At 42.3% G+C, this 25,455-nt stretch overlaps 3 protein-coding genes across 7 annotated transcripts; 1 reads left to right on the top strand and 2 right to left on the bottom strand.

Moving 5' to 3' along the window:
- Window positions 1-1,526: 1,526 nt before the first annotated feature.
- Window positions 1,527-14,819, bottom strand: pax10 (paired box 10). Of its 2 annotated transcripts, XM_042086468.1 has the most exons (9): window positions 14,579-14,819; window positions 8,586-8,689; window positions 6,837-7,035; window positions 5,636-5,803; window positions 5,249-5,331; window positions 4,668-4,824; window positions 4,416-4,486; window positions 2,858-2,999; window positions 1,527-2,739 (listed from the first exon to the last, which is right to left on the bottom strand). In XM_042086468.1, the coding sequence occupies exons 3-9, from the start codon at window positions 6,940-6,942 to the stop codon at window positions 2,663-2,665; spliced, it is 804 nt and encodes a 267-aa protein (XP_041942402.1). In that variant the 5' UTR covers window positions 6,943-7,035; window positions 8,586-8,689; window positions 14,579-14,819; the 3' UTR covers window positions 1,527-2,662. The 2 variants fall into 2 exon arrangements, with proteins under 2 accessions (XP_041942402.1, XP_041942403.1); XM_042086469.1 differs by lacking the exon at window positions 14,579-14,819 and having other exon boundaries at window positions 8,586-8,833.
- rcn3 (reticulocalbin 3, EF-hand calcium binding domain) lies at window positions 14,799-19,610 on the top strand. Of its 3 annotated transcripts, none has more exons than XM_042086463.1 (8): window positions 14,799-14,938; window positions 15,332-15,554; window positions 15,983-16,176; window positions 16,440-16,612; window positions 16,811-16,871; window positions 17,216-17,307; window positions 17,424-17,531; window positions 19,473-19,610. In XM_042086463.1, exons 2-8 carry the CDS (start codon window positions 15,337-15,339, stop codon window positions 19,578-19,580), a joined length of 954 nt encoding a protein of 317 aa, XP_041942397.1. In that variant the 5' UTR covers window positions 14,799-14,938; window positions 15,332-15,336; the 3' UTR covers window positions 19,581-19,610. The 3 variants fall into 3 exon arrangements, with proteins under 3 accessions (XP_041942397.1, XP_041942399.1, XP_041942398.1); XM_042086465.1 differs by lacking the exon at window positions 19,473-19,610 and adding an exon at window positions 19,392-19,412; XM_042086464.1 differs by lacking the exon at window positions 19,473-19,610 and adding an exon at window positions 17,801-18,945.
- Window positions 17,687-25,021, bottom strand: LOC121705479 (nitric oxide synthase interacting protein). 2 transcript variants are annotated; one of them, XM_042086467.1, is made up of 9 exons: window positions 24,628-25,021; window positions 24,129-24,234; window positions 22,365-22,446; window positions 21,785-21,920; window positions 21,227-21,399; window positions 20,568-20,684; window positions 20,385-20,455; window positions 20,058-20,185; window positions 17,687-17,697 (listed from the first exon to the last, which is right to left on the bottom strand). In XM_042086467.1, coding segments are annotated over exons 1-9 (885 nt in total). In that variant the 5' UTR covers window positions 24,698-25,021; the 3' UTR covers window positions 17,687-17,695. The 2 variants fall into 2 exon arrangements, with proteins under 2 accessions (XP_041942401.1, XP_041942400.1); XM_042086466.1 differs by lacking the exon at window positions 17,687-17,697 and adding an exon at window positions 19,643-19,951 and having other exon boundaries at window positions 20,077-20,185; window positions 24,628-25,020.
- Window positions 25,022-25,455: the final 434 nt, after the last annotated feature.

The raw sequence follows: 25,455 nt of genomic DNA, 5'->3' as shown, positions 1-25,455 counted from the left end.
TCTCCCTCTCTGTGTCCCTCGCTCCCTCTATCTATGCCTCCCTCGGTCGCCCTATCTCTCCCAAATCACTTCCCCTGACTGCGAGCCAATAGGGAGCAAATATGCAGGGTGAGGCACTTCCTCTGTGACAGGAAACGAGAGAAAACAGAGTGTGAGAGCTTGAGAGTGAGTGTGTGTGTGTGTGTGTGTGTGTGTGAGTGAGTGAGTGAGTGAGTGAGAGAGAGAGAGAGAATGAGGTCTGATGGGGGGGATGGGAGATGGCACAGAGGTCAACCACTTGAACAGATACATTCACAAATGACTCTTGTGTATATATTTGTAATGTCTTGTTTTAATAGCAGCAGCTACATCAATGGCCAATAACCATGCTTCAGGCATGTCCTACTGTTATTCAAACTTTTTTCCATTTATGCATATCATCCCAGTGTTCAAAGCTGTGCACTCACAGTGAGTGTGACATGACAACGACCTCTGGGTTGAACCCACATGAGATACTCTGGCCCCTTGGGCACCACCGTATAGGGTAAGGTTTCACAGCAATCAGACAGATAAAGAGATACAGGGAGGGGTTGGAATAAACACGTCAGGGTGTGGTGCCCACCCCAGAAGACCACATAAAGACCCTCGGGCCCTGATGGGCATGATTCCGGGGGTCTGTTGGGGATAGGAGGTACGTGATGGAACTCTTTGCATGCACAGCCCAGCTTCCTGTCTGCACAGCTCATTACCCTCTGCCTCCAGTCAGAACTCATCAAGCTAATCGCCATGGGAATACACAGGGAGAGCAGAACAATGTTGATGAGCCCATAGACATGGTCTTGAGGTTAATAACATTCCGTAAAGAATGTGATTTTAGTCATGAAAGTTGTACACAACTAAATCGACGTGCTTCCAAAACATTTAGATTCATGCACTAGAAGTGCTTCAAAGGAGTTTGGAAATCAGTTTTTTTGTTTGGTAAAGTTCAATGCTATTGAGTGAGGCATAATCTATAGATCGGGCTGTGCAGCAAACACATTGAAGAACATATAAGAATTTATGAAGATATGATGTGAATATATTCTGTTTAACTTTTCTACCCTCATCCGTCATATTATAACTGCACATAGCATAACTATCTGTGGGTGTATGAATGTTTCAGCCCCCGAGAGAATTTGAGAGCTTTGTCAGTCGGAGCATTATTTTTGGAGGGTGTGGTAATGTGTGTAGCAAAAACAGGAAATTCACAGTCACATAGGCAGGAAATGCTACTGTTCAGTGACAGGGAGAAATAAACATAGGGCTAAGCTACATTACCCTCTGAGGAAAAAAAAGAAATAGAGAAAGGGAGAAAGAATTCCACTTTAGATCCTTGAAAAGATTCTGAGTTTAAGAGTCTAAAAGAAAAATGTGAAAGAATATGGAAGAGTTAACTATTAAATAACTGTATTAATGAGAGAGAAGTTCTGATTTTATGATTAATGATTAACACTCAAATCTACAGATTTATTTCACATTTCAAAATTTATTTATGAGTAAAGACTTTTCATGTAAGGGTAGACACAAAAATGCTCACAAAACTAATCATACACATAGCAACATTTTCTGCTTTCACTTTCTCTCTCTCTCAGATGAATATGCTGTTTTGACTGTGTGTTAGTGTATTATGACACGCACAAACAAATTTACACTCACATGTTTCTCTCTTGTGGATGTACATACCCGCATACATATTTATGTAAAGATGAAAGATGAAAATTCACTCTTTCTTTGATGGACAACATAGAGAGAGGGGGGGGGGGGGCGTAGGTATGTGTGTAAGAGAAAAGTTATAAGAATGCATGGAAAGCTAGACTTAAATGACATCAAAATAAAAATAGAACGACTAACTTTTACACTTGATAATAATATCAGACATCTCTCACCCGTGTCCATCTCTGATCTGCATGATTCCATGCCCACCTTTTATATGCACTCATATTCACTTCAATCCTAACTAGGACTGTCATAGGCTGTACAGCATTTGTGTTCAATTGGGTCTTTCCATTTACAAAAACTGATTGTCATTGGCATGTCCCTGTTTGTCCGTGATTGCCAGATAGGTGTTCATGCGTGTGGTCACAAGCAGCACGTCTGCTTCTGGATTGTCTCTGCTCCACTCCATCTGTCCTGACTGTTGTTGCATGTTGATTGTCATCGCTTGCAGTGAGTATTTGCAGGTAGTCCATTCCACAAACCACAGTCTTGCTGATCTCTGCTGACTAGTCAGTCCTCCTCAGATCAGTAGAGGGGAGATGGGGGGCTGCTGCTACTGGCCTCTCCTCCGTATCAGGTCAGTGGTCTAGGTTAGGCCACCTCTGTGTGTCTGTGCTCTCAGTGTAAGGGCATGGCTTCATAGTGTTGGGTTTAGAGATATCTAGCTGAATCTGGAGTTGGTCATATACTGTACTTCTTTTCTGCTTATGTCAGGCGGTTATGCAAATTGTGTTGGTAAGGGGAATATTGATTTGTATGAAACTGGTTGTGTGTGTGTGTGTGTGTGTGTGTGTGTGTGTGTGTGTGTGTGAGTGCGTGCGTGCGTGTGTGTGTGTGTGTAATTGTGTGCATGCGCGTGTTGTGTATGTAGGTTGAACTGCACCTAAGTTTGATGTTTTGGGGTATTATGCGTAGGTCACACCCTATCTCACTGCAGTCTGGTCCAGTACTGTCCCAGGTCCTGCTCACCACCTGGAACTGTTACAGGACCTGAGGTCAGAAAACCTGATGGGGGAAAAGAGTGGACAGGGGAAAACAGACGTCACAGACGTTTGTAATTGTGCTGATTCTAGGCCCAATAACCCATATTATAGGCATAGCCCTTAAGCCCTGTATGACTCACCTGTGCCGCTGCTGGCTGAGGGGGTATGGGGCATGTGAGGGGAGGGGTAGGGGGACGGGTCAAACTTGCGCGGAAGAGAGGGAGGAGGGCCGGAGGGGGAAGGTGGGAGCATGCAGGAGTAAGACTGCTGAGGGGTTAACGACTAAGTGGGGAAGGAGGAGAATCGGCGAGGTGAGAGGAGAGAAGGAGGAGGAGGGCAGATAGGACAAGACCACAGGGGAGGGAGGGAAAGGAGAGGAGGGGAGAGGAGAGGAGAGGAGAGGAGAGAAGAGGAGGGGAGTGGAGAGAAGAGGAGGGGAGTGGAGAGAAGAGGAGGGGAGTGGAGAGGAGGGGAGAGGAGGGGAGTGGAGAGGAGGGGAGAGGAGAGGAGAGGAGAGGAGAGAAGAGGAGCGGAGAGGAGAGGAGTGGAGAGGAGAGGAGGGGAAAGGAGAGGAAAGGAGAGGAGGGGAGAGGAGAGGAGAGGAGGGGAGAAGAGAGGAGAGAAGAGGAGCGGAGAGGAGAGAAGAGGAGGGGAGAGGAGAGGAGAGAAGAGGAGGGGAGAGGAGAGGAGAGGAGAGAAGAGGAGGGGAGAGGAGAGAAGAGGAGGGGAGTGGAGAGGAGGGGAGAGGAGAGGAGAGAAGAGGAGGGGAAAGGAGAGGAAAGAAGAGGAGGGGAGAGGAGCGGAGAGGAGAGGAGGGGAAAGGAGAGGAAAGGAGAGGAGGGGAGAGGAGAGGAGAGGAGGGGAGAAGAGAGGAGAGAAGAGGAGCGGAGAGGAGAGAAGAGGAGGGGAGAGGAGAGGAGAGAAGAGGAGGGGAGAGGAGAGGAGGGGAGAGGAGGGGAGAGGAGAGAAGAGGAGGGGAGAGGAGAGGAGAGAAGAGGAGGGGAAAGGAGAGGAGGGGAGAGGAGAGGAAAGGAGGGGAGGGGGCAGATAGGACAAGACAACAGGAAAGGGAGGGAGAGGACAGGAAAGGTGAGGAAAGGAGTAGAGTGGAAAGGAGAGAGAGAATGAAGAAAAAATTGAAATTAGAGTTTATGATGGAATGAGTGTTTTAGAGAATCTCATTCAGGTTGTCCTGTTCCAGATACGGTAAGGGTTAAGAATGCATTGGTGTATTTGTTACAAGTAGTGTGTGTGTTGTTCTGAGCTACTATTTGCGTGGCAGGGTAATCCAATAATGCAATAATGACCATGTGACACAGAGAGAAACTAGACCATACATGCCATATTTCAACATCGTATGGTGTAACAACAGAGTATTTCTAAACCTTTTTCCATAAGAATAAAGGCTGGTGATCCACTTGAAATGAATTAGGCAACACCCTCAACAAACATATTGCCTGGAGCATGTCCAATGGTGGCCAGCAGGGGGCAATATAACCTAAAAATGTGGATTCCACTTAACAACTTATGTCACCTCCTTTATCTTACAGCTCAATAGCTGCTCATCCATTTTTTGTCTGAGCATAGATTTAATGTATCTTTGTATAAGTGCATGAGGCTGGCCATAATGGTCCTGAGGTGTGAAAAAGGTTCAACAGAGTGAGGGGATGTTCCACGTGAACTTGAAGTAAGACTTACCTGCACACTGGAGAACACAGAGAGGGATCCGTATCCTGAGAGGGTGGATTCACTCCGACTGTGAACTGAGCCTGAAGGTGAGAGGAGAACAGAAACATGGGGAAGTGGGGTGGTGGGCAGTGGAGGAAAGAGGAAGAATAAGTAAGTACGTAACGTACACTTTCCAACATACATTTCCCATGCACATATCATGAGATGCTGTGTCATGCAACTTTACATTGGCAAGCATAATGACAGAAGAATGCTGCACACCTGAGTTGTTACCATGGTGAGAGTGATAGACAGAAGAATTAAAGGAAGTGCTCAGAGGTGTATGCGCCTGAGAACAGGAAGTCCCGGCCCCCGATCGCTTTTGGTTACGAAGCTTCTCCTCCCTTCTCCATTTTGCCCTGCGGTTGGAGAACCAGACCTGCCAACACAAACACAACTTTCATTGGGCAAGTTATTTTAGGGTCACATAGTCACATAACACTGACATTGACAACCCCTAAATTAAACTTCAGGTCTAAAACAGGTCAAAAATATTGGTCCCTACAAAGGAGAAACATGCTGAATAAGGTGGTGACTGAAAGACAATTTCTCTCATTCTTAATTTTCCCTGGCAGCTTTGAATATGTCACACACTCTATAGGCCTGTACTTCTCAAGACTATATATTTTGAGCACTATACATTTAACTCTTTATCGAACTAACATAGTTTACATAATTATGCAATATCAATTTATTTAATTTATGCTCACATATTACCCTTATACACAGTGATCGATTGTAATTACTTAGAACATCCTGTGCTGTTGGTACCCATATCAGCCAGAAGGGGGCAGTAGAGTTACCTGAATACGGGCCTCTGGGAGGTCTATTTTTGCCGCTAATCTCTCCCGTGCAAAGACATCTGGGTAATGCGTCCTCTCAAACTCTGCAACACATGGAGGGAGTACAGTTTCATCTACTTGCACACATATGCACTCAAACACTCACAAATGAACACGCTTATGCACTAGCACTGTGATGTTAACATGATACATAAATGTTTTTTTTCTTCGGATTGTTGCAAGGCATTGTAGAATAAAGAATGCTTTGGTGCGGCATTTTGTACTTTGTGCACTAAATTGTGTCCTAACTCTGACAGATTGACCGCATTCCTTAACCTTTTAACCTCCACATTGAGTTATGAATTGGTGAGATCTAAGTTGGTGCTGTTTGAGCTGTGGTGCTCAGACCTTTCTCTAGCGCGTCGATCTGCTCTTGGGTGAAGCTGGTGCGGTTCCTCTGCAGCTTCCTCTTCAGCTGCAGGTGGAGCTGGGACTCATCCGACTCCTCCCTCTCTCCTTGCACCCCTCCCTCACCTGCGCCACCCATCTGCAGGTTCAGGTCATCAACGCAGCCATCTGACAGATCAGACAGAGGTAGAAGAAAAAAAGAGAGAAGTACATAAAAAAGGAGAAAAAATGAAGAAACAAAGCCTAATATGGTCAATACCGGTAAACTGCCTTGGCTGCACTGATATGTTTCTTAGAGCCACTTGCTCATGTATAGAATGTTTACTCTTAGTGTCACTCTGTTTACTCTTGGTGACTATCTAAATACTGGTATATGTGGGACATTTAGTGCATATTCAACTCAATTCAATTCAATTTTATTCATTTAGTGCCACACTATATGAATATGCCTCAAGGCCCTTGAACTTAAACCCTGTAAGGCAGGCATTAAGACGACAGGGGCAAAGAAGAACTCCTTTTTAACAGAGAGAAACTTGAGCAAATCCACATTGTACCTGTCTGCTTGGGGCCAGCAGGCCAGAGAGATGAGTAAGTTCATACACGGATCAGCCAATTAAACATGTAACACAGGTACGTGATTCAAACATAAACTGGCTTTATACAGGACATGATACTGAGCTAGCAGACGATGAAAACAGGGAGAGCTGTTGTTATATTGTGTTCTTAAGGTTACTATTACAAGGATGAGTAGAGATAAGCAAATAACTAAAAATGTATCTTGGTCCTTATTTATGATTAGATGTATAGCATAACCACTATACTGGCGTCGTATAGCTTTTAAACTGTTTGTGTGTGTGCGTGTGTGTGTGTATGTATCCATGTGCTAGTGTGAGAGAGAGAGAACAGGAGAGGGAGATGTTGTAGCTATTGGCACCCTCGGTTTAAACTCAGTCATGTGGAAGAGTCTCCAGCTCACCCCAAGCTGACTTCACAAGCAACACAGACACAAGGCGTGAGCAACACATACTGACATAGAGCAACAAACTGCCTCCATGTACCGACATTCACACATACACACACACACAAAGCACACACACGCAAAGCACACACACACACACTGCATTCACATACCACGACACGTGCAAATATTTGTATGAGAGTGTGCATGTGTGAGTATGTCCATGAATGCCTCCTGCCTTACCTGTGCCGTGTTGTGATGTTATTGCATTGGGCTGATGGTACCAGTTAGTGGGCCCTGTCCAGTTGGAGCCACTCTGGAGATTGAGCATGGTCAGATTGTCGTACATAGAACACCTGAGCTGAGCCAAAAGATAGAGCCCTTTACCCTTTGACCTCTGCTGTCCTCTTGCTCAGGTCACGTCACAGGCAGTGTGCACTGACTTAAGAGAGAGAGAGAAAGAAGGAGAGAAAACGAGAGAGAGAGATGGAGAGATAGAGAGAGAGATAATTAATTAGATTAAAGACCCAAAGGTCTCCGAGAATGGAGCTTTTGTGTACATGCATTGAAACACATGCACACATTCACATACACACACAAACAAACGCACACAAACACACACTCACAGTCATGCATTAATCTCCCACAGTGACACAAAGAGAGTTCATTACACACACACTGAGTAATTAAGAGCTACAGAACATCTACCCTGACACTGCTCAGCACACATGCATGAGTGGAGAGAATCACACTGTCAGCCAGCATTAACGGCAGTGCACGCTGCACAATATATCTGCGCTAATATATGCACTGGAGGGGAACAAACTCATGTTCGCACTACAAGAACATTGACAAGAAAACACTAATGCACCAATGTAAACACAAGGTAGGGTAGTATAATCATTACACTGACACACTCCAGGGTTGAATCCAACACACAGTGGGACAGCCACGGTTTTTAAAACATAAATACAATGAAGTCATCATGAATGGACTTGTTAAGATAGACGATTAAGCAAATACACAACAAATTAAAATTTTCAGTAAGGCTGACTTCAAAATCAGACTTTTGTGATTTTGCTCAACTTGTTATTGGAGCTGCTAAAAGCAATAACTCCAAGCAGGGATCCCTCTCATGTTAACAGACCATGAGGCCGACATTACCACTACTGAAAATGTGGCTACGATAAAGCCACCTGTATAAACTAGTAAAGACAGGTATGAATCAATATTGTATTGGATTAAAGATTTGGAAAAGACCATACAGAATGTAAAGAAAAACTTGAAACATGAACAGACCAAATACAAACATACATCATAGAACCCACACCACAATACTAGTCTAAATAGACTCATCACCCTAGAGTGACAAAAATGAGTACGAAAGACTTTGCCAAGAGGTGGTATGGCGGTGTTGTACTTCTTCATCATGGTGTTGTACTTCAAGTTATACAACCTTCATCATTGTGACATTTCAGTTTTTAAATTGGGAGTCTCATAGATAGAAGAATGAATTTACACCTGATTCTTTCTTCCATTCAAAACACATCCCATTATACAACTGAGACCAAATTCAGACCAAATTTACTGGCAAATCTTGATTTGAGCAACCTTCTGCAATATTTTACAGACTATGTATTCAAGACAAAAAATCAAGAGTAGCGCTACCGGAGTGGAGAATGCTACTGAACGTCACTGAGCAACATGGTAGCCAGATGGACAAATGCATTCTATTTACGCAATCTCTACATAACGTGTCTACCTTCTCCCAGACTACAGCATGGTGGCATCTCCACCATCCTCTCTCACTCCATCACACAAGATGGAAGAAGACAGATAAGGTCATGTTCTTCTATTTTCAACGAATGTCCCGCTCTTTCAATCTGATTTTTTATTTTGCCTTTCTGTCCGTGTCAAGCTGAACTTAAACTTGGCCGGACTTTGCTATTTCCACATATTTGCTTCTCCTTAGTTCCTTTATTGGCTACTCACCTTATCGGTAGGACGGTAGCACCTCAAACTTCTTTGCTCTCCTCTCACCCCCTTCCTCTGCTTCCTCCTCGGTCTCTTGCTTTGTTGATAGTGGAGCGCGTGTGCTGAGGGGGGTGAGAGAGACACACAGAGTGGAGGGAGAGACAGAGAGGGTTAGACAGGGCGAAAGAGAGGAGAGCAGGGAGGGGCAGTGGGCTACAGAGAAATGCATCTGCAGGCACTCTGGTCCTCGGAGCAATGGAGAGATAGAGTGGAAGGGGGGTGAAATAGAGAGAGAGAGAGACAGAGACAGAGAGAGAGAGAGAGAGGGACAGAGAGGTGAGAGAGAGACAGAGAGAGAGAGAAAGTGAGAGAGAGAAATGACATACAGAGTCAATGTCAGTGTCAGGTCCTAACGTAATGCCAGGAAAAGGGGTGATAAAGTGAGAGAGAGAGAGAGAGAGAGAGAGAGAGAGAGAGAGAGAGAGCAAAGCAAATAAAACCACTAAGAATGTGGTTCCAGACCACCTATAGGTACTAAATAGTTCCCATTAAGGTATACATTTCACTTTTTTCCCTTTCCTGTCAGTGCTGTGCTAACATATATAACATCATGGCAGCCACGGCAGTGACCTTTGCTGTTACAGGTGCACCAGGCCAAGGTGATCTCAGAACATCTTTCAAAACAATACATGAAAACTCCCAGAAGAAATTAGGTCTTAGTAGGTATTACTCACTAGTGTTAAGAGAGCGAACCCAAATGAGATGTTAAGAGGACAGAAACACTAAGGGTTCAGATGCGGAGGAGGGGGCTAGGGGTGGGGTGGGGTGGGGGGTGGGGGGTCAACTCTCATGTGGACCTCGGTGTGCGTGGCGTGTTCACACGCATGACACACGCCTGTCAGGGCATGTTGTCTGAGTTTTCCCTCCACCGCACTTTGTCATGATCACAACAGTACATTTGCATATTCTATTGGATTAGCCATGTAACGCGGGAGGTTTTGAGCACGCAAGAGCTAAAGGATGCTGTGTGTGTTTGTGTGTGTGTGTGTGTGTGTGTGTGTGTGTGTGTGTGTGTGTGAGGGGGGTGGGGGGGTTGTAGTCAAGCAAAGGGGGGCCAAATAGGGACACCTTGGAGATAGGGCTGCTCGATTATGGAAAATGTTTAAACCTAATTCACCTGAAAAACAAATTGAAAGTACATGCAATAAAACATAATGCATACAATAGTTACCACTGTAAAATAAAGTACATGCAATAAAACATAATGTATACAATAGTTACCACTATGAAATAAAGGAGTGTGCTGGAGTTATAACTCAAGACAAAACAAGAGAATTGTTGCAAATTGGAATGCATCAAAAGAGTTTTATTTCTATAGATGTTGTTTTCATAATTGGTGGAAGTTATAATTGAGGATTTATCGATTCATTAGATTAATTGCACAGCCCTTCTTGGAGAACTAGATTTAAATGGGTATAACTATGACCTCTTTGCTTTGTTTGTGCAGACTGGTAATGTAAGACCTGGGTGATGACTAGGGATGTAACGGTATGAAAATGTAACCTCACGGTTATAGTGACCAAAATTATCACGGTTTTCGGTATTATCACGGTATTTCTAAAAGTGTGTTCAATATGTTCAGAAAGCACTGATAGGCTTACACAAGCTGAAATAGTTTCAAAAAGTGTCCCGTTCACTTTTTTCTTCACGTTTAATTGGATATGTGCTTATAGCTTAACTTACCCTACCATAACTTGGAGTTTGCTATTTCTGTTATTTGGATGCAATGAGTGAGACCAAAGTAAGCGTTCAAAATAAAACTTTAGGGTACTGTATTCTCCTGATAACGTGAGTGGAATGGATTTAATGTGGACGTGAACATAAAAAGAAGCAGAGTGGCTACATGATACAGTGCACATTTTGCGGTGAAAAAGTTCCACCTTTTAAAATCAGGTGTAGCCTAATCCAAATCATAGTTAAAACCATCAATTAGACAACAGAATCAGTAGGGTACCAGTTTTGTTCCATTGTACCAGGCCTACTGTATGTCAAAAGCAGGCTCGGATGAAGCTGGGAAGGATTAAACACACGGTTTCCACACCGCGGTGATCAACAGTGATAATCATGATGTTTGAAATGAAAACGGTAATTATTATCGTCAACATTTTTATAGCGGTTTACCATTATACCGGTAATCGTTACATCCCTAGTGATGACATAGACTGTAACATTTCAATTTAGTCCTGTTTGGTAAAACTTTTGCCATTATGATTATAAATCACGGAGTTGAGAAGATTGTGAAGCAAAAAAAAAAGGGAAACAGAAAAAGGTAGAAAGCCAATGTTTGATCTCGTCACAAATAAAAAGAAATTGAAAGAAAGTTTAAAGGGTCCATTGGATTATAACTTTGTGCAATCCCTGTTGGCTTGATGGATTATAACTTTGTGCAATCCATGGTGGCTTGATGAGCAATTTCTACCAAGCACTGGACTAATCCACTTCATACTGGATTCATTACTACACCCTTCTCAAAGTTAGCTCAGAGACTGCCTTCTCTACCGAACACATTAGGATACCTTCCATTTTTAAATGCTTTGCCGTGAATGGTGGCAAATACAACCCTCTTATTGTAGTTAAGTTTTGTAGTTTAGTTTGTGCCTTCAATAACCTGGCCAAACATATGAGTTGCACGAGTCTGTGATTGTAACTGCCCAAAAGTGTACCAACACTGGATTGAGCACACGTAATATTGGCGCAGCGTCTGTGAGACCATGCACACAGAAGGCTGAGAGCCATGCAAGGAGAAGAGGAGCACTGAGGGGGACGGAGCAGAAAGTTGCAGCGAGCTAGCGTCACCAGAGCAGGCCACAAACACGGCCGAGATGAGAGCAGAGACTGACAAGGAGGGCACAAGAAGGAAGGGGGTGGAGAAGGATGGCGTGCGGGAGGGGGGCACTGATGCCAGCTTACTTTATTTCCGGTTGATAGGACACCCCCATCCCTCCCCTCTTGCAATACACACCCCCCCCCCCCCAACACACACACACACACACACACACACACACCGCTGTCTTTCCACCCCAGTATCTCTGTGACTGAACTCATAAATCCGGTAGAGAATGCATAGGATGTAAAAACACATTGAAATGTGCATGTATTCATGTATATTGGCTTCAGGGAGAGAAAAAAAACATGACTTTGGGTCTTCTAGGTTTTTTCAATGTAAGCTTACATTTTGTATGTTTTAATGTTTGCATGTAGTCATGTATTTCTCCATTTGCTGTTCTATTTATGTGTCTCCTTTGACTGTGTATGTGTGTGTGTGTGTGTGTGTGTGTGTGTGTGTGTGTGTGTCTATGTCTGTGTGTATGTCTGTGTGTGTGTGTGTGTGTGTGTGTGTGTGTGTGTGTGTGTGTGTGTGTGTGTGTGTGCGCGCGCACACACGCGTATGTGTGCATGCATGTGTGAGTATGTGTGTGTATGTGTGCGTGTGTTTGTGTTTGTGTGTGTATGCGTGTATGTGTGTGTAACTTAAATTTGTGCAGCTTTAGGGCACATTTTTTTCAGTGTCTTGTTAGTTCATCCCTGTCACCCTCTCTCCCTCTCTCTTACTGCTAGGGGGGAGGGGGAAGAGAGGTCACCATAGCAACAATGCCAGGACAAATTAACATCAACCCTTTAAAACAAAGAACAAGTGAATATATGTGTACGAAGGGGAGGGGGCAAAGCTTGTCCTTATACATGCATATGTCTATGTGTGTGCATATAGCTATAGCTAACGCACAACATCCAGTAGAAATCTTCCTAATGTTAACTCTGTCACTACTTGAGCAAGAGGAGGCAGATGAATGCTTATACACTGGTTATAAATGATTTATCATCCATCTTTGCCTCTTGCAGTCATCTCTCTATCTAAAGCTAAAGCACTTTCTGCTTTGTTTTGTCTTTCCCTCCTTTCCTCTCTCTCCCTCCCTCCCTCCATCTCTCTCTCTCTCTCTCTCTCTCTCTGTGCCCTCGGGCTACACTATGGCACATCCTCCCTCCTCCCCCCCCCCCCCCTCTCTGGCCCTGTCACCTTCAATTGCTCCATGGAACTAGACACAGAGCCTCAGGCAAAGGAAGAGGAGAGAGAAAGAAATGGAGGGAGAGGACTAGAAAAATGAGGGAGGGAGAGAGGGAGGGAAAGACAGACTCACAGGGGGGGCAAGGGATGGGGAGGGACAAAGGAGGTAAGGGGAATCGGCAGGTAAACATTATGCATGTGCACAGCTGTGTGTGTGTGTGTGTGTGTGTGTAGAGATGGGGAGAGAGAGAGAGAGAGAGAGAAACTGGGTTACAACTGACTATGCTGTGCATGGTTGTGGTAGCTTTCAGAAGATATTCTTTTTTCACTGACTTGCCCTCTCTGACCTAGTCAGTTACTCTAGGTGGGCTATGGTGAAACAGTGACAAGTGAGACTAAAATATTCACATTAACAATGTAGAGTTACAAAATAACAGTGTACGTATGATTACTGAACAGCTTGAAGTAATGTAGTCCTAGCTTTTTTATAAAAGCTTTAGCAAATGAGGGGAAAAATACGAAATACGAGAGAAATAAATCTAGTCTGAAATAAATAGCCATGAGCAGCAACTTTTGGGGTCCAATCTATGTTCAAGACAGTCAAATCTAAAAAAGGTTGTAAGATTTAAACATTTCAACAGGTGAAAGAACACTGTTTGAACAGTAGAAATGTATTGTAAGATTTAATGGCGAAGTGAATTTTGAAGATAGACCAAATCATGTCAGAGAAAAATGCTTTGTAGCTTGTTGTAGTGATATCTTATGGTTGATTTACTTGAAATGGTGTTAATTCTATATGCCATTTTAAATAATATAAATAATGACTGGCCATACAGACTTATATTGACTGCTAAAATTTGACTGGCTTTTGGTGGGCATTTTGAGAATTGGAACTACCAAATTTCACATTTTTCACATTTACATAAAAAAAGAGATGTTGAGATGTTGCACAGTGTCAGTGGCACGCACAGCACCCTTTATGTTAAAACATTCTATCTGCTCGTCACCTGATGCAATTGCATTGTTTAGCCATATTCTAATTGAGTATACCTGATTTTTTTTTAATTTATTACCAATGATATCTTTAATGCCATTTTCACTAGTCACAATGTCATTTTGGTTTTTCCGAATCACATTTTGGATATCTGGAACATTTATTTATTTATTTTTTATGTGCTACCACACATACACACACACACATACACACACACACACACACAAAATGGTCACTAGTAACAATGACTAGTGACCATTGGATTGCATCTGAAATGAGAATCCAATAGGAATTGAAGATTGTGGATTGGAAGAATGACTGTCTGAAACTGAAAGCCCATGACACCTGAATGGTAAAAGTAGTGTCATTTGTCATATGAACAATGATGTATTTGATGTCTGAGATGACACTTGTGGATAGGAAGAATGAACTTGTGTATATCTGACATGTTTATTTTGACTAGAAAGAATTTAATTATGATTATGTGATACTACAAGCCTTGGAAATATTTAAATTACTTTTGACTTGTACAATCAAAGTAGTAGACATATTTTGACATTCTATTTCTATTGGCTTTATACTATTATCCATAAGGGTAAGTCTACTATAATATAGTATAATGTGGATGTCTGATTAGGCCTAAAGGATTGTGGTTCGATTAAATGTTAAAAGGACTTGCCATACGAAGCGTGCATTTAGCCTACATCGTCATCCTTCGAAATGGTCCACTGTGCCCTCGTGTGTCGATTGTGTGGAAGAACATCACTATTGAGCAGTAAAATTTAACATCACTTAACACTTGAGCTTTTCAATTTTTTTTATTTTAACGGTTATTATTTAGGTTACATCAGATCAACAGTTCCATCAGCCTACTCAAGAGAAGGGTCATGTTATGGGCAAGATTTGTGTTAAAACAGTAACTTCAATATTTTATTGTTCACAACAAGCACTTACAGCTGATGGTTTTGATGCATTAGGTCAGCTGTCATTGCACCATCAACATCTTCATCGTTGCTGTAAAAGTGTCCAATTTTCCTCATCCTCAACAACTTCGTACGCGCGCCCGCGTAGTACACGCTCGTTCGCGTGTCAACGTGGCGCTCTTTAGCCAGTCAAAATAAGACACTTTCTTTGTCCCTCCCAATTTGATCAGTCTATTGGCTAATCCCTATGCCAATTCTTCAGGTAGCAGTCGTGGTTTTAACCATAACACCGCCCCATCGATGTCTGCTTTTAAGAGACAGTAAAGTGCCAACGCGTATACTTCCACAAATCTGAGGAAACGCAACAGTTGCCTGTTCCACTGATAAATTGGTAAGATTCCTTCATTATCTCACCTATCGTCATAGTTATGTGTGTTGTGTAAAGGTTTTTGCTAATCTGTTGCACCGTTACTTGATTTGATTTGTAACTTGGCCAAGGCAAAAAATGATGCAAAACACACACGATTTGAAATAAGTTAGATAGTCTGACTACAAGCCGTGCCATTATACTACTACTACTTATACTACCATGACAAACAGGTCTAACGGTATTTGGTGGTGGAAGAATTAATGAATTGTTTCGTTATTTAATGGAATATGCTCCACACGTCTGCAAACAATCTAGAACAGGCTTCACATTTTAAAGTTGGCTGTTTTTGGTGAATTGAATCCATTTGTTGAACCATTTATACCGGTCTCTATTAACATTCTCTCCATTCCTCAGGGAAGATGCAGTCACTGCTATTGCTGGCAACCCTGACTGTGTTGGTCGGGGTCACACTGACCGTACCTGCGCAGGAAAAACGAGTGCATCATCAACGTGACCTTAGTGACCATGCCCACGACGATTCCCATGGATACCAGTATGATCACGAGGCCTTCCTGGGCAAAGAGGAATCCAAAACCTTTGACCAGCTGACCCCAGAGGAAAGCAAAATCCGGTTGGGGTAAGACAACTCTGTACTCAACATCCATGATTATGCTCCGAATTATCTGTAGTCTATATTCTATGGTGGAGGGGAAATAGACATGCAATGCAGAGTAATGAAATCCTCTGGGCCTGGGAGTGGTGGGTGGTAATGTGTCTGACTGTTGCAGCAGCCAGGGGTGTCACTTAAAGAAGAGATGGGTGGAGCTCCAGCCTATGGAATGGCATTAGCTGTACTTTCTTAGATGTATGAGCTGAGCACCAAGTCTTATCCACAGTGTGGTGTGGTAGGAAGACACACATTGCTCCACCAAACCGTCAGAATTTAGGAAATTCCAACCATTTAATGTTAACACTATTTGAAGCTTTTGTTTTGTTGTTGTTGTTGTGCTGTTCAGCTGGTCAGTCTGGTCACCACCGTGGTCTGCACTTGTAATTCTTCTACAGAAAAATTGTGGACCGCATTGACACAGACAAGGATGGGCTGGTCAGCCATTCAGAGCTGCACTACTGGATCAAACACAGACAGAGGAGGTACATCCAGGAGAATGTGGACAAACATTGGAAGGAGTATGACCAGAATAAGGATGGGAAGATTGCATGGGAGGAGTACAAGAACACCACCTATGGATATTATCTCAGTAAGGGTTAATTTGTTGTTCTGAGTTAATCTAATAATCCCAGAAACGATTAAAGCACACCCAAACAGGGTGGTAAGGGGGACCAGTTATCTCCAGACAGATTGAAATAAATCTTCACATTTCCAAATGTTCATATATTCACAAAGCACATAATTTCCAAAGTGTATCACAGCACAGTGCAGATGCAGTTTCCTCGGTACATAAAGATCTCCTGGTGTTTAATGTGAAGTACAGACTTAATTGTTCACTCTTTTGAACCACAGATGATGAGTTTGATGATGTTGATGACAAAGCCAGCTACAAGACCATGCTGAAGCGCGATGAGAGGCGATTCAAAGCCGCTGACCGCGATGGGGACCTCATTGCCACTAGAGAGGAATTCACTGCCTTCCTCCACCCTGAGGACTACGACCACATGAAGGACATCATCGTCCAGGTGAGACACCAAACTCTGCTTCCTTATTCCCCACGAAGTGACTAGATAGCCCTCCACATTTTTGGAGGAGACAGTGGGAAATGAAGGGTTTAGAGGGGACGTTACTGAAAGGAGATGATCAGAGTTGTTGTCTTGCACATTATTGTTACTGTGGAAGGCATAGGATATCTCTAATTGTCTTTACCTGATTCATTGCAGGAAACTCTTGAAGACATTGACACGAATGGTGATGGCAAGATCAACCTGCACGAGTACATTGGTATGGTTGCCATTCATGTCTGGTAGCACAGATCAAAATGACACAGCTGTTGATAAGAACATCAGAGTTAGTCATGTCACAATATTTTTGTCTCCCATCAGGTTCAAAACAACCGTATGCTGTTTTATACCTGCTGTATTCTATTTCTTAGTGATTTTGTCTTCATACTGTGTCTACTTGGACCCTTTCTGACAGAAGCATAATCAGCACAGATGAATTGTAAATGCGTTTATACCCACCAACCCCATAGCTTGAAATTATAACTTCATTATCTGAAATACTAGATCTTTCCACCATGGGAATTTAGTCTAGGTGCTTGTGTGCGTGTCCATCATATCCTTTAGGTGATATGTACACCCCGGGGGATGGGGAGAGTGAACCCGACTGGGTCCAGACGGAGAAGAAACACTTCTTAGAGTTCAGGGACACAAATAAGGTATGGTGTGGACATCTACACCTTAGTTGTAGAAGCTTATTGAAACTGTATGTTAGATCCTTCCCTGACACGGAAATTGAATGTAAAGCCCACATTGTGTCCTTGTCCAACTGAAGGATGGCTTGCTGGATGCTGGTGAGGTGGCTAACTGGATCCTGCCTGGAGAAGTAGACCATGCAGATAATGAAGCAAGACATCTAATCCACGAGACGGACACAAATAAGGTACGGAACAGAAAATTACTTATTTCACTGAACACGGACATGCAATTTTTTTTAATTTTTTTTTTGTTAAATGGTAAGGGACTCTGCTATGAATAATTTGCCAATTTTGCCAATTTTTATTAATTGAAAATGTCCCTCTTCTCCCTCTGTCCCATCAACACTCTTTCTTCATTTCCTCTACTTAATTCTTTCCCCTTTTCCATCCAATTCATTCTGAATCACTTTCAAATGGATGGGCGGTACCTGTTTCTTCATGACACCCTGCGCAGGATGAGAAAATCTCCAAGAAAGAAATTTTAGCCAATTGGAACATGTTTGTGGGGAGCCAAGCAACCAATTATGGTGAAGACCTCACCAGGAAACACGACGAGCTCTGATCCCATCACCCAGTTTCGGGACAGAGTGAATTGGGATAGCGGGTGGGGGTTAGGTTGTTTAAAAAGTTGTAGGGATTAGGAAAGGTACAATATTCATGGAGTTGACTGTTACTATTACTTATGGGATCTGTTACGTCTACATGGGTGGGGAGGGGAGGGGTGTTTTATGACCTATTGTGGCCTTAATTGAAGGGTCATTGAGCACTGAACTTTTAAGTTGAGGATTGCTCAAATGTGAAGTGTGGTGGCCTTAAACATCTTTTTATTTAAGCCATATCCAGATTCAACAGGTTGAATATCCATATCCAATTCAGAGTTTACTGCTCACTAACTGCAATTTCAGTTTCAGTCCCTTAATCCTGAAAGACCATACACTGTTAGATTGTGGATAACCATAGGCTACAGATACTCGTTAACTAAACTGTGCCTTTAGCATGATTTCTGAGATTTCTGTCAGGAATGTGTCCACGGAGAGCCTAGGCAGCCTATGATTCCACACACTCCATTCGTGTGCAGATGATTGTGTTGTACAGATACACTATTTACATATTAGTGTTTGAAGGACTGGTTTATGTTTCTGGGTCAACCATGTGTGAGGGGGTAGGAGAGGTATGGGGTTTTTTTTATGGGAAGGGAGGTCCAAGGTGTTGAAAAAGGAATATTCCATTGGGGGATAAGTCACAAAATGTGTTTAGATAACAGATCATTTTTTACACACGTACACAGAACACAAAGAGATACATTCAGGAAGGTGAGAAACACTCCATTAATTCACTCACAGGTCAGCTTGTTGAACAGCTGAACCCTCTCACACAGGTGCACACACACTCCGTGTTCTGCTTTCCATGCTACACACTCACGCACATCTGCAAAGCAGAATCCGCCCGAAGGCAGTTAGAATGCATTGTGGAGGAGAATGAAAAACAAGGAGGCAGTTGGAGACATTAGTAGGAGAAGAAAGTGACTATCACTGTTTTCTAGTGGAACATTTTTCTCTCTGTGAATTCTCAATAAAGCCATGTTGGTTTAAATCAAAATTGCTTCATAATTCCTCTTGATTTTATTCCTTTTAATTATTTTACTGAAAGTATTTACTTTTCTAATCAGAATCTGTTTTGAATCTTTTTATTTTCCTCCAAAGATTTGTCACAAATTAACTTGCTAGCAAAATAGCCATAGAAGCTCAAAATAAAAATGGCTCTATTTTCTTTTACTATTTTTTTTTTTGTATCTGAAAGGATGTAGTCTCCCATTTTTCTGAATCCAAACGTACACATTATAATCACAGCTTGAACTTTATCTGTGCTCTTACCAAAACATTAATTGTTAGACATGCAGCATTGAGGTGCGGTTAAATGTAAAATGTACTCTTGCCAAGTTAATTGCACATTTGTTGCAAGATACTATGAGCCCTTGGCCTGAATGGAGGTGGAAGAGTTCTGAGAGTAGGAATATAATGCTTGCCTTTTTTGCCATCCTACAGCTCTGATGTCTGTCTTTCTACACAATTTGTGTCTCAACCCCCACTCCTCCTCCACCTCTCATTCCTTTCTTGTCTCTAAAGGATGGCCAGCTCTCCCATGATGAGATCATGGAGAGGGTGGATGAACTGAAGGTCAGTACTATCACTGACTATGGCCTGCTCATATTGGGAGAACATGACGAGCTCTGAGATGTTGACCCAGTGTTACACACATATCGCCATTATTAAAAAAGATTAAGAGGGGACACACGTTCTTATTTAAAGTAGGACTGAACTTTCCATTTATTTAAAAAAAAAAAAAAGAAAAAAAAATCTACATCGTGAATGTGTTTAAATGCATATGTGTTTGATATTTGTATTGAAAAAAAAATGAAATAAACAAACACAAACTTAACAACGAATTCATGTACAGTTTCAAATTTCATAATTCAAACAGGAAAACGGTACACAAAAGAATGTTTACACGGACACCACTCTACCTCCGCCTCTCACGCCTGCATGACAGGACGGGCCTCTTTAGCCCTGAGGTCCACTCCTGATCCTGCAAAGCCCGTTCCTCCCTGAGAGAGGAACGGAAGAAGAAACACAACAATCAGTTGTAGAGTACTCTGTTTTTGTCAAGCTAAAATGTGCAGTGCTAAAATGTGCGTTGTATGTGCAGTGCACACATACAACATTCTCTTACCCTCTGAAGAACAATGATGTCTTTTTCCTTTAGTTTTTCTCCATTTACTGGATCAATCATGTCTTTTCGAATCAGCTTCTCCACGCACTCCAATGTAACCACAGCTCCTCTGAGTGAGAGAGAAGGGGCGGGTGTATGTAAGAGAGAGCACATACAAGTTTAATGTATTGTGGTAGCCATTGGAAAAAAAAAGGAAAATCATGAAAAATGTAAAAAGAAACAAGTATATCAAATAGTAGGCTGCAACAAAGGTCTGAAAATGGATTCAAACAAATGTGCTAACAAACTCAAAAGGCAGCATCACTCACGAGGGGCGGAGTACAGCACATGGGAGCGAATTACCCAGCGTGTCTTTGGTAACAGCACACACATAGCGATCCTGTGGATAACAAGACAAACACACGTTTGGAACAGTCTGTGACAACAAACAAGGATAGGGGTGCTGTGGTGGATCTATTAGAGGGAAATGTGTAAGGGCAGAGGACACTCACCTGGCGTGTGAGTAACTTCACCCTGTCCAGGGAGGGGTCCAGAGGAGTGAAGCGCACAGTGACCAGCTCATTCATCTTCAGAGGGCGCCCGGACATCGGACACAGCACTGTCTTATCCTAAAGAAAAAGAAAAGAGAGATGACCAGTCACTAAATATCTACATTGGGGCTCTCTCGTCATCTTCGGGGGCACAGTGACCGTGAAAATTTGTTTTAAGTCCACAGAGCACCATACAGTGCACACAAAGAGGACATGGTACTTTTCAACTGTGGAGAAGAAAACCTGCCAAGAGGATGTGTACACAACAGAATCTATCCCAAGGTCAAAGCACTGTCCTCAGATAACCTTTTCACTAGGTGGCAGGGATCTCTAATCTTTTACTAAACTATGACTGTATTAACCCCAAGTGGATTTTTAAATTAGCCTACATCTACAAGACTAGACATTCATACAGTTCACACAGCAGGTGCAATTTGGAACAAGATGCAAAACAAAACATCAACAACAACAAAAACTGCTATGCCCAGAAAGGGAAAGGAATTTGCCACAACGTGGCCAGTTCTAGCTGTTTTCAAGAATGATTTGCCTCACAGGGAAGCTGTAAAAACAGAAGCATGATCAATCATCAATTCATCATGACTTGTGAATCATCTACTCACTGGTTTCTTCACTGCTGTAGGCTTAGCTTCTGGAGTGAGACTGGGGATCCAGAAACTTGGCAACGCTGAGGTGGAACTAATGCTGGAGCCAGAGCTAGAGCCTGCAACTGCTGAATCTGATCCAGCGGTACTGCCCACGGCTTTTGACCCATTCTGAGCGGCTCCATCTTTACCTGGAGAGGACATGGGGATGGACAGAGAGCCACTGTAAGCACACAGCTGAGTCACATTACCATTTTGTTTCCAGATGACCAGACCAAACATCAACACAAGATCCATAGCTATAACTTCCATTTAGGATCATCAGAATTTCTTCTTCAGTGTCAAGTCTTCTCTGCTAATATTAGAAGATCATACCAAATAATGTTACACTTTTATGTGTTAGAATGTTAAAAATAAGGGTGAAGATTAAATAAGCAAAGACATTCTCAGGAAAAGATTTCTTGGGAAGAATCATGTATCGTTGTGCCTCAACTCCTCTCACAGGGCACTCATGCTAACTAAGCTCCCTAATGGCCAGACAGTAAAGCTGCTCTTCAGGCTGCCTTCAGTGCACACCTGAGGTGAAGGGGTTGATGGGCTTGGACACAATGCTGCCCTCGTTCTTCTTGAAGTTCTTCACTCGCTCGCGCTGCTCAGAGGTGGCTTCCAGGTGGTTCTCACTCCGCTGAGCCTTCTTCTGCTTCTCATATGCCTGCACGAGAGACAAACAGAAGGATAGCTTAGCACCAGGGTATGAAAAGGGACCATTTCATATCTCATCCAAGCATATTGATATAATGTTAATGATGTTTGCAATCTGTTTTTTTTACAGTTTTCCTCAGTCGCTTTGGTGCCTTTAACATAAATGTTTGCACAACAAGTGCATTTCTCAAGATAATTTGTGCAAACCGCACCATACAGTGGATTAGCTGCAAACACACACACACAAAAGCACAGAAGCAAACACACAGAAGCAAATGTGCAAGCATGAATGTGCTAAAGAATTTGCTGTTTGTCCGAAGTAATAAGAAATTGTTTTATGATTGCCACACGTTACAAAATGATGTGGAGGTTGAACTAGTAGTTTTGAAAAATGCACCAAAGTGATTGAGAAAAATTGTAAACTAACTACTTATGGGAGCAATGCAGTTCAAACCTTCATTTTTTTGGCAATCTCTGTCTTTCTGTGCAGGATGTACTCCAGGATGGCTTCTTTTTCATACAAATATCCATCAGGACTAGACGGTGACAGCAATATGTATTTGGTTACAAACACAAAGGTAAGCTTTCATTATAAGAGTTCAGTTCAGAGTTCAGAGATTTAATCATCACATACATAGTTATTAGCCTGGCTAGCGCCACCACTTCTCAATGAGACGTGGTCTGGGAACCAAACGTTCATTTTCTCGTATTTGAAAAAAATGCCCAGATCCGTTTATTGGGTGCCACGGATGTCTATCAAATGCGTCTGTGCATAGCTCATCATCGTCTTGCTTTCCCCCCTGTTCTGTGATTGGTTCCCTATCTCAGGCGAAAATTTGCTCCATGGTCTCCAGGCTGCCTTAGCAGCGTGAATCAAATCGCGCGCAAGGCAGCATGGGAACACCCAGGCTACATAGTTATATCAACAAGCAGTGAAATGTAAGCCTGGTTAGCTTTATGACTGTGTAAAGTAGAAAGAATCTAAGTAAAACAGATAGGATTAAAAACAGAAGTTAATAAATAATTCAATAAAATAATAAAGTGACATGAATAATAATAATAATAATAATAATAAATAAATAAATAAATAAATAATGTTATTAAAATAGAGTCCATGGTATTCATAAGAGTGGGCATGTCCATGTTGAGGAGTCTAATGGCCTGAGGGAAATAGCTTTTCCTTAGTCTCTCAGTTTTGGCCATCAAACTGCAGAAACGCTTGCCTGACTTCAAAAAACTGAACAGACAGTTACTGGGATGGGTGGAGTCCTTTATGATTTTAGCGCACCGCTCTCTGCAAGGCTTTGCGGTCTCGTGTAAAACACTTGGGGGAACCTGAATTTCCAGAATTGTCTTAGATGGTACATTCGTTTTTCTGGCTTTTTTAACCTGAGTTTGGATGCGAGTAGCCCAGGTCAGGTCCTCAGAGCTGTGCACTCCCAGATATGTAAAACCACTTTCCTTTTCCACTGTCAATATGCCTAAGGGTGGTATGAAGGACATGAGATGGCATCCTCAGTAGATCTATTAGATCAGTAAGCAAATTGCAGTGGGTCAATAGTGTTGGGGATGGAGGAGCAGATGATGTTTTTAATAAGTCTCTCAAACACCATCACTATTGATGTGAGGGCTATAGGTCGTTGGTCGTTCAGGCATGAGGGCTTGTTATTTTTTGGCACCGGGACTATAACTGATTGTTTAAAACAAGTCGGGACCACTGACTGAGTTAAAGTGTCATTGGAGATATGTAAACACTCTAGACAGCTGATCAGCACAGGATCTCAACACGCAACTAGAGATGCCGTCAGGGCTGGTATTCTGTCAGTTAAGCTGCCTTCCTAATGTTAAGCCGTTTCAAACCTTTCCAAACCTCATCTTCCGACATAGAGATACTATGACAAAACAATTTGATATTGATAAGTTATGTAGAACTGTTCTTTATGAGGAGTCCCTGGAGATTGTGAAGTAATAAATCATGTGTTGTAGCTACAGAACAGTCTATGGTAGCTACTGAGCATAGCATAGGAACAATGACAAGATTCTGAGAGAATGCTGAACAGGTGGTTGTGATGTCATTCAGAACGTTTGGGTTGTGGCAGTGGTTATGGCCATAGACTGTAAAAAATATTTATGACAGGAGGTTGGAGAGAGCTCTGGGTTAATTTTTACAGTCTGCTTGAGAAGTCATTAAGGGTTGGATACGTTTGAACAGACTCACGTAACAACGGGGTCTCTGCATGGCTGCAGCGAGAGGCAGCAACAATCGAAATCTTTGATGGCGTCTTTTCCCAGACGAACGCTTTGAGTCCCATAACCTGATGCAGCTGGAGATTAAATAGCAAAAATAAACAAAACACGTCAACACGCGGACTAAATGGAGACTGGATACTAGTTACAAAACGCCCCATCAATTCTTTCCCCTTTGCTTTTCAGTTGGTTAACCTGACTATGAATGTTAATCTACGCGGAGACCAGGTGTAGGCCTACCTACTACCTAACTTACAGTAAACTTGTGTAAATGTGTCTAACGGAGGTAACGTTGACATCATACGCTTACTAACACGCAACTACAGCCTGCATTTGATGAATCACTGAGACAGTCAAAAATGAATTATTATTGGAAAAAATGTGTCTGGGCAATTAAAACCCGTGAGTTAACTCGACCTGCTAACAAACTGACTTTGACGTTGACGACATGACATTTTATACTCTCTTACCTGTGTCTTTCTTCTTTTCGTGGTAGGTGTAAACGGCACCAGCTGTGCAGTTCTTCCCGTGGCGTGTCATTGCAGCACAATTTAGGAAACAACTTTGAAATAAACAGAAACTTTAAAGTCTATCTATCTGATGAAGGGAATTATTGTTAGCAAACAGTTTCTTGCTATGCTAGTTAACAGATACGCTAGCTAGTTAAAGTAGCAAAATCATACAAAATTCGCCTGAAATTTCCTCTCAGATTCTTACGTAGGCAAAAAAAAAGCGTTATAACACCGATTAAACCTTCTATAGCATGGTTAACATATAAGAATATAACATAACATGTTGGTTAGCGCTGTGCTACAGACAGAGGCAACTCTGCTAAGATATAAACGGTGCACTCCTAATATCGCCTCCCCTATGCACAAGTCTCTTGTATATGGTTCCGGATGACATTAGTGCCTCAAATTGATCACAGTGCTCAGTGATACAGTGATATGAAATATACAGTTGCAGTAACCATTGGCCAGAGGTGGAAAGTAACGAAATACATTTACTCACGTTACTGTATTGAGTAGTTTTTCTGTGTATTTTGTATTTTTTAAGTAGTTTATAAAATCTGTATTTTAAATTTTACTTGATTACATTTTGAGTGAAGTATTGTACATCAAAAATCCCATCCGTTACTTGAGTAAAAAAAAGACTAACGGAAAGGGAGAGAAAATGACATGACATGAATCAAGACATGCAGTCTTTCTGAAAGTGATGGAGACTGGATCACGAAATGCATCAGATTAGCCTAACCTATGAAAGTGTTTTTTTCCGCTATTCCAATCGGTTGTCTCAGT

This window comes from Alosa sapidissima, chromosome 3 (assembly GCF_018492685.1).
Source record: "Alosa sapidissima isolate fAloSap1 chromosome 3, fAloSap1.pri, whole genome shotgun sequence".
NCBI classification, from domain to species: Eukaryota; Metazoa; Chordata; class Actinopteri; order Clupeiformes; family Clupeidae; genus Alosa; species Alosa sapidissima.
The sequence above is the reverse complement of the archived record's forward strand: the minus strand, read 5'-3'. Positions and strand labels throughout refer to the sequence as shown.